A 14080-nucleotide genomic window follows, 5' to 3' on the forward strand; every position below is an offset into this window, starting at 1 on the left:
ATGTGTCTGGGGTACACAGCTAGTTAAGGCAGCTTGATTGCTACAGGGGAATAAAGTTTACCTGTGTGTGGGGGCACATTGCTATTGGTTGAGCAGTGTGTTGGTCACCTCAGAGATGGACAGCAGAGGACGCCGGTCCGGCCGATATGTGTCTGGGGTACACAGCTAGTTAAGGCAGCTTGCTTGCTACAGGGGAATAAAGTTTACCTGTGTGTGGGGGCACATTGCTATTGGTTGAGCAGTGTGTTGGTCGCCTCAGAGATGGACAGCAGAGGTCGCCGGTCCGGCCGATATGTGTCTGGGGTACACAGCTAGTTAAGGCAGCTTGCTTGCTACAGGGGAATAAAGTTTACCTGTGTGTGGGGGCACATTGCTATTGGTTGAGCAGTGTGTTGGTCACCTCAGAGATGGACAGCAGAGGACGCCGGTCCGGCCGATATGCGTCTGGGGTACACAGCTAGTTAAGGCAGCTTGCTTGCTACAGGGGAATAAAGTTTACCTGTGTGTGGGGGCACATTGCTATTGGTTGAGCAGTGTGTTGGTCACCTCAGAGATGGACAGCAGAGGACTCCGGTCCGGCCGATCGTGTGGCTGGCCCCGTTGCCCGCTGTACTGAAATCAGTGTACAACAAAGAGGAACATTCTATTATTCTGCATTTTTATTGATAATTTAATTATTTTTCTACCAAATATATATAAAAAGCAAAAACATAGTAGATACCCATATAATAACAATATTCTAACGAGATTCTATTATGAATCTCGCTCGATTATGACATCATCGAGAATTTTCCTGATCTTGAAATGTTACGTATTTCTTACATAATATTTTGTCGATCATGCAATAAAATTATAATAAAACTTGCAACACTAATTTATTGTGCTTGTTAGTAGCAAAGCGAAAATGAAAAATAACACAGAAAAAATTCAACGGCGATCTCCCTTTTAATAATATGATCTAGCATATAATGTATATGATTCCCAAATTTTTTGTCAAACTTTCAGAATTATTTTTTATGTTTTCATAATTTTTATTGATAATTTAACTATTTAGACAAATTATAAATTTAAAAAAAAAACAAATATGCCATTTTTTAGAAATTTTTGTGATCTAAAAATGTCTATCCGAAATAATTAACCTGAACACATTTAAATAATAAATTAAAAACTTTTACCATAAAGTAACTCCTCAATGTCCTCTTTGTAAATATGGTGACTTTTTTATGATTTTTGTTAATTTTGGTTATCAAAAATGCAAACAAAATAATATCAGAAGTCTTATAATACGTGAAAAATAAAATATAAACACTCAGTAGTGTTTCATTCCAAGGGAATCGAGTTCGCAACCGCGCGACCCAGTGTCAAATGCCTATTTTTCCATTGGCTAATTTTTGATTAGTTACCTACGCGTTCATGCCCTTGAAATAATAAATAATAAGTAATGTTAGTAAAAATGGTAAAAAACAATAGTGTAGTGTGACTCACTGTGAGGCAGTGTAGGGATGGTAATACTGGTGTTGGTGCGGGGGGGGCCATACCTCTGGCGGGTCCGGGGGCGGCGGGGGGGGGCTGCCCCCGGGGGAGCTCCAGGGGGGTCCCGCGCCCCCCGCACCCGCCTGGCCCCCGCCCGGGGACCGCGCCCCCCACATCAGCACCGTCTGCCGGGGCGCCTCGCCGTACTGCACGGGACTCCCGCCCTTCTGCTCCTCCATCTTGGGGGTCACCATCCCGTTCATGTTCACCGGAGATCGGCCCTCTGAGTTAGACGAGGACATAGCCCCTTCTTCGTGGGGCGACTGCTTGTTCTTGCTCATTTTGATTTGGGAGTTGGGCGTCATGGGCTGCGCTGGGTGACTGACCGGACTTACAGAGTAAGGGGAAGTTACTGCTACGTTTGCTACCGTGTATCCTCTGTTGTCTGCGTACGTCGCATATTTCCCGGGAGAAGATGGGTCCAAGATCTGCTGGCAGGAATATATCTTATCTTCCATCTGCATAACGGAAGGTTTGCTGGCTATCGGATAGTTGTGATGCGTCGGCGTTCCTCCAGCGTCGTACGTTGGAAGGGAGCACGTTGTACCTCGTGGCGACATGTCCAAGAATCCATTTGAGACGTACGGTGAAGTTGCTGCCGTATGATATTCTGGGTAGTACGTCCCAAGAGGACGGTATTGGTGAAACAGGTTATCGGTAGTGAGGAAGCGGTTATCGATAGCCGTAGGCGGGTAGAGGGAATGTTGGAAGTTTGTAGAGTGCCCCATATAGGACAAACCATTATCTGCTGGTCCTGGGACTGCTGTTGTAGCATAAGGAGCGGGGTACATTGTGTTGAGATTAGAATAAGCTGCCGCGACTGCAGCAGCAGCACTCGAGGAATCTGGGCACATGTACTCCGCAGCGGCCATCGAGTTCAAAGTAGGCGTAGGAGTTGTCGGAGTTGGAGCAGTAACAAGTTTGCGTTTGGTCCGACAGGTCGAAAGGAAGTCCCGGAGCTGAGTTTTGTACCGACGGTTGACTCTCTGTGGAGGGGCCCCACTAGGCGAGGTTCCTGGCCCAACCAAGGGTCCGGTTCCCACCAGTTGGTCCGCATCGGTGAAGTATGAATTAGTCAATCCAGCATCTAAATAGCTTACTTTGAAGTCCATCGTTCTTTTACCGAGGAGGTCACGGCCTTCCTCCTCCCTGAAAGGAAATGAGACAAAATATTAAAACATTAATTGTGGAAGCCTTAGATACCTAAACATAGTTACATGTTTGAATTTATTTCATTTGAATGAGTACGTAATTCAGCACACTTACATGAGGGGCCTGTGTGTACTTATAACGAAATCAGGTTTGGAATTTTTATAAACGAGCCTGGAAGAAGTTTGTAACCACTGCCATAGGCCCTCTTTGGTCTGGAAGCGATATGCAATCATGCCGGAAGCACCAGTTTTCAACACTGCAACAGAAATATATAATTGTTCTCAATAACTACTTGGTAAAGAAAAATGGCGATGAATGCATTGTGTGTAGTTTGGGGTATACTTACATTCTTGATGAGCACTTGCAACATACGCAAGATCATCATAATGCACTAGGTCGTACCCGCCCAGGTTAGCCAGTTCCGAGTCAGAATATCCAAGTAGCAACTTTCCTCTGAAAAAATTGAAAAACATGCTCGATAATTGTATTATATATCCATAAATGTAATACTTTGTGCCGAAATTAACAAAATTTTCTTGGAAGTACGTCAATAATTGGGAGAATGAATATTGAGAACGGTGCGTCGAACAATTCTCGGATAAGAAAGTTGTAAAATGGTTTCAACATCTAAAATCGTGACGAAATTGGTTATTTCGGTGAAAAGCAAAGAAAGAGGGGTGGAATTACTACGTGGAAGAGGTTTACAACAGGATGGAATGACATGAGAACTAAAGGCGGATTTATTGATCCTGGATCCATTGTAGAAAAGTCATTTGTGGGGGAGATCAAAACCCATCCTGGAACGTTACGCCCTGATGAGAATGATCGTAAAATATATACAGAACGACGATAATCATAGCCAGGTGGATGCTTCAGTAGAAACGTCCAAGAGGTAGATCAAAATCAGAGCCAGAGAAGAAAACCCTCGTATGGGTGGCCAAAAATGTAGATACTTGGAAAGGTTGATTAAATCGAATTTTAAATGTTAGTTTTGGTACAAACCTTTGGTCCATGGACACCAAAGCCAGGTCCAACTTGTGCTTGCTCTTGAACATCACCTCCTTCTGCGGAATCTCCAACAGTGATGGTGGGCCGAAGGGGGTACAGATGGCAAACAGCGCTAACGGAGGTTCTTCCGTCTTTCGGTTTTGCCCGTGAAGCACCTTCACGCGGCCCCGAATGTCCAATCTCTGTAACGATACAATATAACATTAACATTATTGAGTATTATATCAAAAATATTTATATTAAAAATATTAAACGACACTATTTAGTACTTCAGTTCATACTAACACATACGAACACAAAATATCATGTACCTAATTAAATAAATGACATTATCATGATGGCCAATATTGTGTCTGCTAGAACATTCAACACCAGAACTTCCAATTCAAGTCACAACATTCATAAGGTAAAGACCTCCTTTCCCACTCCTATTTATCCTTGTGATAAACACGATTGTTCAATCTTATTTTCTCTATAAAAATTACAGTCCAATCTTCGAGTAACAATCGATTGGGTACGCAATAAAGCTTCTTATCACTAATTATTGTGGATTGTCTATATATTTAAGGAATCTCTTGTTTCAAAGTCAACAAACAATCTGTTTACTTTGTTCATTTATCTGCTTGTTTACCCAGAATGACCGAGGCCTGGAAATCTCCACTGATCAAGTAGCTGGGTGTTTTGTCACATCTTTTGAGGTCCTAAAGTAATTAACAAAGGTTATTTTTTTGCGCTCTTTCAGATGACTCATCAGAAAGCCGGGGGTATCATCCAGCAGACACGGTGAAAAGTGGAACGCACGGTGGAAGCAGCTGTCAGTACTTCGACCGTGAGGACAATAAGTAGTTTGACTGTTGAGATGACTCACCAGAAATCCGGAGGTATTGTCCAGCAGACAGCGGAAGCGCACGGTGAAGGACCGCTCCAGCAGCTGGCAGTACTCCGGCCGGAGTGCCTCGGCCAGGGAGGCGGCCTGGCGGTCTGAGGGCAGGAAGGAGTTCCACATCAGCTGCCTCTGCAGCTCCTCGCGGTCCTCGCTGTGCACCAGCTCGTACACGGACTGGTGGACGATGTCAGACTAAAACAAAAACAAAATATATTTTAATATTACTAATTATTAAACTCCATGCATTTACGATTCGGCAATTATTTTTCTCAAAAAATATAAGCCAAAAATCTAAATTAATAATAATAATCGAAAAAAATCTTTTTCTTAATTGACTGAGCGAAGTACCGAAGTTCTGATTTGACTGAACCGTTATGCATTTCATCTGTCTGTAAATTTGTTTTTATGTTCTGTTTTCGGTTCAAGATGGTGGCTGTTTTAATAGTACAGATTCTTTTTTCAACTGTGAAATCGTCTTAAACTTGAACTTCCACATTTGCATTTTTTCAATATTATGGTACCAACATACCTGAAGAAAGTTTAAAAAAAGAATTATTGTCATTGAGTTTTTTGGAAAAAAAAAATACTTATTTGAAATGAAAAAAAAGTTACATACAATATGTTGTTTATAATTACATACATAGTTATTTGAGTACCTACTTACAAATCTAATGACTTCAGAAGAAATTTTTTGTTTTGATTTGTTGAGTGAAATAAAATTAGCAATATACTTAATGAACGCGAGGTCTACTGTTCTACACAGAACTACTACTATTGCTTTCTACGTACAATAATGCAAAGAATCGGTTATGAAGTGTAATGTGAACAGGTGACTAAATTAATTTATTTATGTTTTCTCGTTTTGAAAACCTGAAAAACCTCTCTAGGAGAACCTGTATCGAGGAATTTAGGTTGGTGTATTGGAATAATTATTTGTGTTAAGTGTGTGTTGTTATTTAGTATTTTTTTTTATTTTTCTTATTAAATTTGTACATTTTTTATATAACATCACAGATTGGGGTCTAGTTATAATTGTACTGTTTATACAATGTATTTGCAGTGACAAAAAACTCTGTAAGTGCTTTGTAGGAAATGAAAAACATATTTTGATCAACTACATTTAGGAAATACGTGGCTCTCTCCACGGGTGAGTTCATGAACAAATTGGTACGGCACGCTCTGCAATGAAGGAGGTATAATAATGGTGACTTATGTAGATATATACACAACACTTCAAAGGGAACTATAAATTTTGATACGGAAACTCAAGTTCTCTCAATCCGACTCCTAATATAATTCGATTGCTTTGATTCACTTGATCGTGCCATGCCCGATTTCTTCTTCCATCCATTCGCGCATTGTATTCTCTCCTACGCTTTTCCCTGTTTATCTGCTTTATATTTCCACATCAGTCAAATGAGAACACCATTCGAACAATGAACAATTTTAAAAATCATTTCTTAACTATGCCTTCGCCTGCGATCAAGAATAACTAATTTTACACAGCATGACTTCTTAATATTAATTTATAATAAATCCAAAGAACTTCCAAAGAAATATAAAATAGGGTTGCCAAAAGTAAAATAAAGTTTGGTCGAGTAAGTTGGATGGTTGGCAGATTGACTTGAATGAATTGACGATGAATGATGAAGTTCGGTTTCGATTAGCGGCCCACGTGTTAACTGGCTACTGGGGCCTGTTTGGCACGCACCACCCACCACTTCTCCCCCATTCTCTCCCCACTCACCCGCAACCCTGATGTATTCAGGTTTTAACGAAGCCTACACGTAATAGGGCTGCCAGAAAGTTCTAATTAGAATGTGGTATTATGTAGACTAAATCACTTTTACAATGCTAAACATTAAAAAAATATATTTGAACATTATATATACCCCTGGGCCTCGATTCTCGATGAAGTCATTCATAGGTCGAACCACTCGTAGTTCGAGTGGAACTACTTACGAAGTCTGGCGAATGTAAGTGTGTCCCTTCGACAAGACTCAAGAATATGAAAGTTGACCAATGTATGTACTTTCAACGGCGATTGCTTGCGGCCTGGATTGGAGAATCGGTACCCAGAGATGTGTATACATTTCTTTGACTCAGAGAGGCTGATTTATGCATTATGGCAGGTTTCGTAAAGTTTTCTGAGTAATAATAATAATAACATGGCATTTATATAGCGCAGTTTAGTGTCATTTCACTTCAAGTGCGCTTAAATACTCATATAACAAACTCAAAAAAATGGTAATTCAGTATTAGTGGTTCTTAAAATTATTCCTACAGTGTGCCTTACCCAATACAGATCTAATATTATAACACTAAATACACTGTTTATACAAAGTGATGAAAAAACTTAGAATAACAATAACAGCAGGACAGGACAAAACACGAATATTAAAACTAAAACAATATATAAAACAGGAGGCAGTTTGTGCTCAGAAATGAGAAATGTGAATTCTTAATAATAATGAGTGTAATAGAGATACCCATCATAATAATATGTATAGAGTCAGTAAGACAGAAGAGTCTGTATGAGACGATGTATAAATGTGAATGAACCAATGGCGTTCGTATAGTAGGGTGTACAGAATTTAATGAATGATTTGGACATTCTTGTTCCGAACCTATTACAAATCTGTCATTGGTCACCCCAAGTGGTTCGCTACGTTTGGCGACTTAGCAGAGGTGTCCGGGTTTATGGGGTGAGGTTTGTCTAGGTTTTGGCGGCGGGTGCGTTTGATCACTTACTGCCTTTTGCACTGGATCCGGAGAGGCCGGTTGAGGGAGACCTTTTGACCTATCCAGCAGGACTCTTTCGACCGCAGTGGGAGTGGTGGACTCATATGTCAGTTACTTCTAAATATACTTTCCAAACAGCATATTTTTGAACCTATATAGCAGTGCTCCGCAACCTTTTCTCACCTACGACACACCAAATTTCTTCCCAGAATTCCGCGGCACACCGAAAGCTAAAATATATAGGTATTAAATTGATACACAAATTTTACAATAATTTCTTGTTTTTTTATTTGAAAAGTATACACACATACATATAACTAATATATTTATTTTTACGCAATCTTAATAATTATTATAAAATAATAATAAATTAATGAGCGATTAATTGTTAAATTAACCTGCGCTTGTTTCAATGAACACAAAAGTTTTATGTTCGGCTCGATTTTTGACAGCGCAACCCGAAGTTCTTGGTCAAGACCTTTTAAGCATGACCGCTTATCATTTTTAATTAATACAAGCGTTGAAAAACATTGCTCACATAAATATGTCGTTGAAAATGGAATGCTTTGACGGAAATGCGAGGATATTCTTTTTTAACGTAAAACCAGAAAACATCTAATGCATCTTCGGAGAAGTGAAGTTTTAATGTCATGTCATTATTTAAATCTGTAAATTCCTCTCGAATTTGCAGAGGCAGTGCTTCTGTAGAATTTATTGCATTGGTTGCAAAAGGATTTCGAATCCAATCGTATTGTTCCGTATTAATGGAATAAAAATACTGACCAATTTTCTGCTGAAGCATACTTAAATGTTGTTGGGCCAGATCCACAGTTAATTGTTTGTTTTCAATTGTACTTGTTGTTGGTCCTTTGGTACATTTCCAAACATCCTTTTTGCAACTCTTTCTGCCATAGTTCGTTATTAAGTTCATTCAAATGCTTGAATATATCAGCCATGTATGCAAGTTTGGCTATCCAGGAATTATCATCGAGGTGCTGAAATAGTTTGGATATATTTTGATTTAAAAGAAATTCACACACCTCGTGACGAAGCTCAAACAATCTATTCAAAACTTTGCCTCGGGATAGCAAACGAATTTCAGTATAAAACAATAATTCATATTCGGCTCCCATTTCTGCCCAGAGTATTCCAAAGATTCGCGAGTTTAGGGCTCTTGATTTAATTATGTTTACGATTTTAATGCATTCATTCATCGTGTTCAAAAGTTCCTCCGGTAAATTTTTGACCAACAATGCTTTGCGATGTATGCAGCAGTGTGTAAATTGTAACGTTGGATTTTTTTGTTTTACACAAGAGACAAAACTCTTTTTACTACCCGTCGTTGCCGCAGCGCCATCCGTGCAAACAGCAATGCAATTGCTCCATTTCATATTATATATTTTGAAGAAATCATCGGTTACTTGAAAAATTTCTTCATCGGTAGTTCGTTTTGAACCTCCTTACAAAATAAATAATGTTCTTTAATAAAGTCCTCGTCAACAAAACGTACAATAGCTATCAACTGTGCTTTATTTTTAATATCGGTTGTTTCGTCGATCTGAAGCGCAAATTTTTCAGCCAATAACAGTTTTCTAATCAGTGTTCCTAATATATTGTGAATACGTCTTTTAACAGTATCGGCAGACAATCAAAAATAGACAATATTATGAAAAATATTTTGTGATTGTGTATTAAATAGGTACATAATGAAATATTGTAAAATGTCAAATACATTGAATTTGACCGTGGCACACCTGTGTCCGGCTCACGGCACACCAGTGTGCCACGGCACACCGGTTGCGGAGCACTGCTATATAGTATATAGATTCGATATATATTACAATAAAAACAATAAGAGAAAAAGATCTCACAATTTATTGAACGATATAAAAAAATAAACTGAATAAATGTTTTGTAAATCTTCGACTCTCTTTGATTTGACCGATTGGTGACTAAGTTGGCTTAATACGTCTGGCTCCCATCCAGGCATCCTGAGTTCAATTCCTCTCTTATCTAAGTCCTCCACCATTGCACGAGCAACAACTTCCGCTTATAATGATTGTAGTATAAGTTTTATTAAATATTATCAGGTTATTCGTAACAAGGGAATGTTTATCTTTTCTGTATTAAATTAATATTTTTCAAATAAATTTTGACAACCCTATTAGACCTGTTGTCCGAAAATTACGAGCTTTCGTACCAAGCAAGCTTCGTTAGAGCTTCGGAAGCTTAATAATTGAAAACATGAAACATGCTAGTACAAGTGGCTAGCGTAGATAACTTTAACTTAACTTTTGTGCTACCGTAGACCCAATTATTGACGACTGCCTAAATGCTTTATTGACAATCTAGTTGGCGATAAGTCAATGATAATTCACGGTTCGTGCCATGGTGCTATTAATACGACTCCGCTAATAATTTTATTACGTTTGCAAGCAAATAAATTTTTAGGATCACTGTTATGTCAGAAATTAGAATCAATTATTGTATTTATATTTTTATTACTTAAGTTTTGACAATCAGAATATAAACAAGTGTATATATAAAGCGGTACACCTCTCTCATTAGAATATAAACAAGTGTATATTTAAAGCGGTACACCTCTCTCATGAGAATTAGTTTCTTGGGAAATTCTACTTATTTTTAAGGGTGTTTATATTTTGATTGAGTTGGAATCTTTTTTTTTTTATTTTACGTAAATATGTTTCTTTTTGCTATTTTATGACATATCGAACTATTGTACCTATGTTACCATTTTGTGAAACCGACGAACCAAGTCGAACGCTTTTCTTTTATTACTTTATAAACAAGCGAAGGCCCGTGAAAATTCACGGGATATTATAATTGTACCGTTTTTGGACTCTCATTGCGTTTCAAGGACAAATTTAGTCAATTTTATTTATAATACATATTTTTTTATTTGCATTTTAGAATGGTCTAATAAATATAATATTATCTACAGTAATGGAGGTTAAAATATTGTAAATCGTGCAATGTGCAATTTTTTAATATAGTTCTTTGTGCGTGTAAACTTGTGTCTTCTCTAGGCCTTTCTAATAAAATTTTATTTGTTCGAAATGACTTGCCAGGTAAATCGATTAATTTAAACCAAACACGTAAATATTTCAAATAAAGAATTTTTTTAATAGTTAAAATCTATTTAGATATCTGTTTTATCGCTTGTCGGAACTATCAGTTCCAGTTTTGAAAATTACACTTGGATTTAAATAAAATTTGAGTTCATTGCGCAGTAATATTTCACATCATGCAAAATCACATATCATAGACAACCGAAAAGAGAATATGTTTGATGATCATGTAAACGTTTTTGGGGTCTATACATTTTCTCCATACAAAGTGTTTATGACGATAAAAGTTCTTTACATGTTAAAAAATATATTTTGTGTATTATTTTAGGTTTTAACCTAATGCACAGTACTGCCACAATGGCGGTTTAAATCAACAATGGCTATAAAAGGTGGATTTACATACAAAATAAAATATCTTAACGGATATAGTATAAATGTCCTCACAGTTTAAACTAATGTTAAATACCTTTGTGTAATTTTAGTCAGTAACATCAAGTGGAAATTACTTATCAATGCAACAATAGAAAGGTTAAGAAAATTAATGTACATTTTTATTAGAAAACGAAATATTTTAAATCTTAAGCTATTACGAACCATATATTTTTCAATGATTCAATCTTTATGGCAATACGGAATTGTTAGCTGGGGAGGTGCGTTCAAACCTCTCTCTTGCCTTTAGAAATCATCCAGAGAATATTAATCAAAAACATTTTAAATAAGCCATATGATTACCCCACCATCAGATTATTTTAAGAATTTAAAATCCCTTCTCTGCTAATCATTTATAAAAAAAACATCACTTTTAAACATTTATAAAGATTCTTTCAACAACGAAAACCACTTTTTTCGAACAGCAACAGACCAAATGCGCATGGTTCTATAATCACCGTTGCACGTTTCCACGTGCTGCAACACCACCACAGACCAACAATTTTATAAATATAGTATACTGAAATGTTTTGACCAATTACCTACAGATGTAAGATTACAAAAAATTACGTTAAATTAAAAAATATAATTAAAAATATAATTCAGAAGTATTTCTTCAATTATTAAACTTTTAAAATAATATCAAAATTCTCGAAAATAATATTAGATATCATTATTTCTGCTTACTTCTTTTTTCTCTCCCTAATAATTTTTCACGACAAATGTTGGTAAATTATAGTTTATTTTTCTAAATATAGTTAAAATAATAATTAATTACATTTAACACGAGCGTTTGCTAAAAAAAGGTGTGTTACGATACTGTTTATGACGTTAAAAAAAAACTTTGTAATATTTAAAAAAATATTTAATGGTTTAAAGAGGTACACTTATAATATGTATAAATTATAACTATACCTCTTTAAACCAATAAATATTTTTTTTAAATATATATAATATTATAACCATTTGAAGGAACTTTTCAACATGATAATTAAATTCTAAAATCCTTTAAGGCTGAACTATTAAAATCTGTTAAAACATCAATATGCGTTATTTTTACATAATTTCCGATTTTTTTTCCATTTCTGTATTTAATATTTTTAGCTACGCCGTGAAATAATTCATGTGTATAAATAACATAGCAACTATCTGCCCTCTTTATAGATTAAAGCCTTTTATTATACCAGGAGCGCAGAAAAATTAGAATACCGCACCTTCGGGGATTATTTCCAGGGTGGACAATTAATACCCACCCTTAGTAAGGGTTGGGAATCTATTCCGAGGGGCGAGGGGCCTTCAAGCGGAACTAAAAAAACCTTTAAATATACGAAAACAAGCCTTGCTTGGTAATTAAACTGAGATACATTATATGCAGGTTTTCGGGTTATGACGACAGTCTCATAACGGTATTATATTAAGTCTGTTTTATGGGATAAGATTCCCGGCAACGTAAAAAAGGCATACGAAAGATTATTCCGCGCAAAATATTGTTTTGGTTAAAAGAATAAAATCTTATATCTTTAGCAGTAAAAACCTTCAAACAGTGAACTCTGATTTCATGAAATTTACACAGGGTTTCTGACTGAAATATCTAGGTAAACGCAATTTTTTTCTGCTCGCAACGCACCCATTTCGCCGTTTCTATTCGACAAACCACAAACTATCTATTAATTCGTTTTACTTACGTACAATGGATGGATTTAACTATACCGTTAAGCTATTATGTATTTTTAATTATGAAGATACGATAAGTATTAGGAGTGCAAATCGAAAAAAAAATCTATGTGAATTATATCATATTACTAAAATCATTTTACGTGAGCTCAAGATTTTTAATTCGTTTTGCGAATTTGAAAATATTTGTTTTTATCGCCTCTTGTAAAGATTTCATTTTGTGGCTTGAGGGGTTTTACCAAATCACAATCGATATAATATTCCCTTTATTAAGAGTATGAAAAAAGATGCTTTATTGTTATTCATATGTAATATTGCTTAATATGAATCTCTTAATTTCTGGTTTTGAATCTTTCTTCAGATGAGTGTTAATGTTATGAGTGTAAAAGTTAAATTGGTGTAATGTGACCAAAATAATATTGGTTTTACATGTATAGCACATATCCTACGAAAAGTGCCAAGACTTGAGACTTCCTTTAAGAGGAAGCTACAAGCCAAAAATGTGTGCATTCTAGGTATGCCTTATATTGTCACGAATGTAGGTAATAAGATTAAAATCGCTTGACGTAGAAACGTTCGATTTCATTTACAAAAATGGTTTTTATTTATTTGGTAAATAATTTTATAAGAAAGCAAAAAAGTTAATCAAGTTAAACTGTCACAGATAATCTTAGCTATAATACTGTATTTTTAAGTTGTTTCCTTTACGCGTCCATACATTTCTATTGAAAAAAAAATTTTAGTAGTTTTATATTTTTTATTGAGTAATTTATTTATTTATTTGTATTCTACCCAAGCGAAACGATAGGAAAACCTTTAATTTATCTAAAGCATATTTTTTGGTATTCATAATGTACACCAATTCGTTATAAAGATTAATCAAAATAGTGATTTAGCACTAAGCTTCGCCTTAAGACTTTTGGTAGGCTATTATAAAGTTTTATCGTTTGTAAAACACGCTTGTTTTGTTTGCATTTAAGTTTTGTTTTGGGAAGCCTCCAATCTCGGTAACTTCTCGTAGGATAATTGTGAACATTTTCATATTACATAGTATTAGTTTGCTTCCTAATTAAGAATTAGGAAGCATGTTCTGGATAAGAACACACATTTATTATGAAATATTGATACAAGTTGCGACGAATCACGGGCTCAATTTTCTGCTAGGTAGGTAAGCCGTAGGAGGAATTCAAAATTGTCATGATAATAATGTTAGTACTTGGAGGATTTATATAATGCCGTGTGAAAAATTACCTGAAGGGCAACGTTTACTTTTTAATATTTTTTTATTTGCCGATCGTATTACACCATTGTGATAAATAATTTTTTTACCAATTGAACATAAATCACAAAGTACAAAGGTAAAAAAAAACTGTCTCACAGTTTTCAGTAGATCAACTACCCTTAATAAATTTGATCGTTTTTACTTACTGGGGTTTAATAATGTACCCTTAAAGTAGTTTATTTCGCCATTAGGGCGCACCGCGCGCACCGGAACTTCCGGTCTGACGTGTGCTGCTGTTGACAGGAAATAAATATATTCTACCCTAAACTCATTTCAACTTCGTTC

The 14080-nt window shown here is 36.0% G+C and overlaps 1 protein-coding gene across 1 annotated transcript in view; it reads right to left on the reverse strand.

Moving 5' to 3' along the window:
- Nucleotides 1-511: 511 nt before the first annotated feature.
- The window catches only part of ss (aryl hydrocarbon receptor spineless), a 296589-nt gene continuing 283020 nt past the window's right edge, over nt 512-14080 (reverse strand). Inside the window, exons 6-11 of the mRNA XM_089640585.1 lie at nt 4562-4771; nt 3688-3875; nt 3032-3138; nt 2800-2941; nt 1486-2682; nt 512-612 (exon numbers count right to left, since the gene is read on the reverse strand). Of these exons, the coding sequence (XP_089496711.1) occupies nt 543-612; nt 1486-2682; nt 2800-2941; nt 3032-3138; nt 3688-3875; nt 4562-4771 (1914 nt within the window). The 3' untranslated portion in view covers nt 512-542. The remainder of the gene's footprint in view (nt 613-1485; nt 2683-2799; nt 2942-3031; nt 3139-3687; nt 3876-4561; nt 4772-14080) is intronic.

This window comes from Hesperophylax consimilis, chromosome 15 (assembly GCF_061612785.1).
Source record: "Hesperophylax consimilis isolate HC1 chromosome 15, BYU_Hcon_1.0, whole genome shotgun sequence".
Classification (NCBI taxonomy): Eukaryota; Metazoa; Arthropoda; class Insecta; order Trichoptera; family Limnephilidae; genus Hesperophylax; species Hesperophylax consimilis.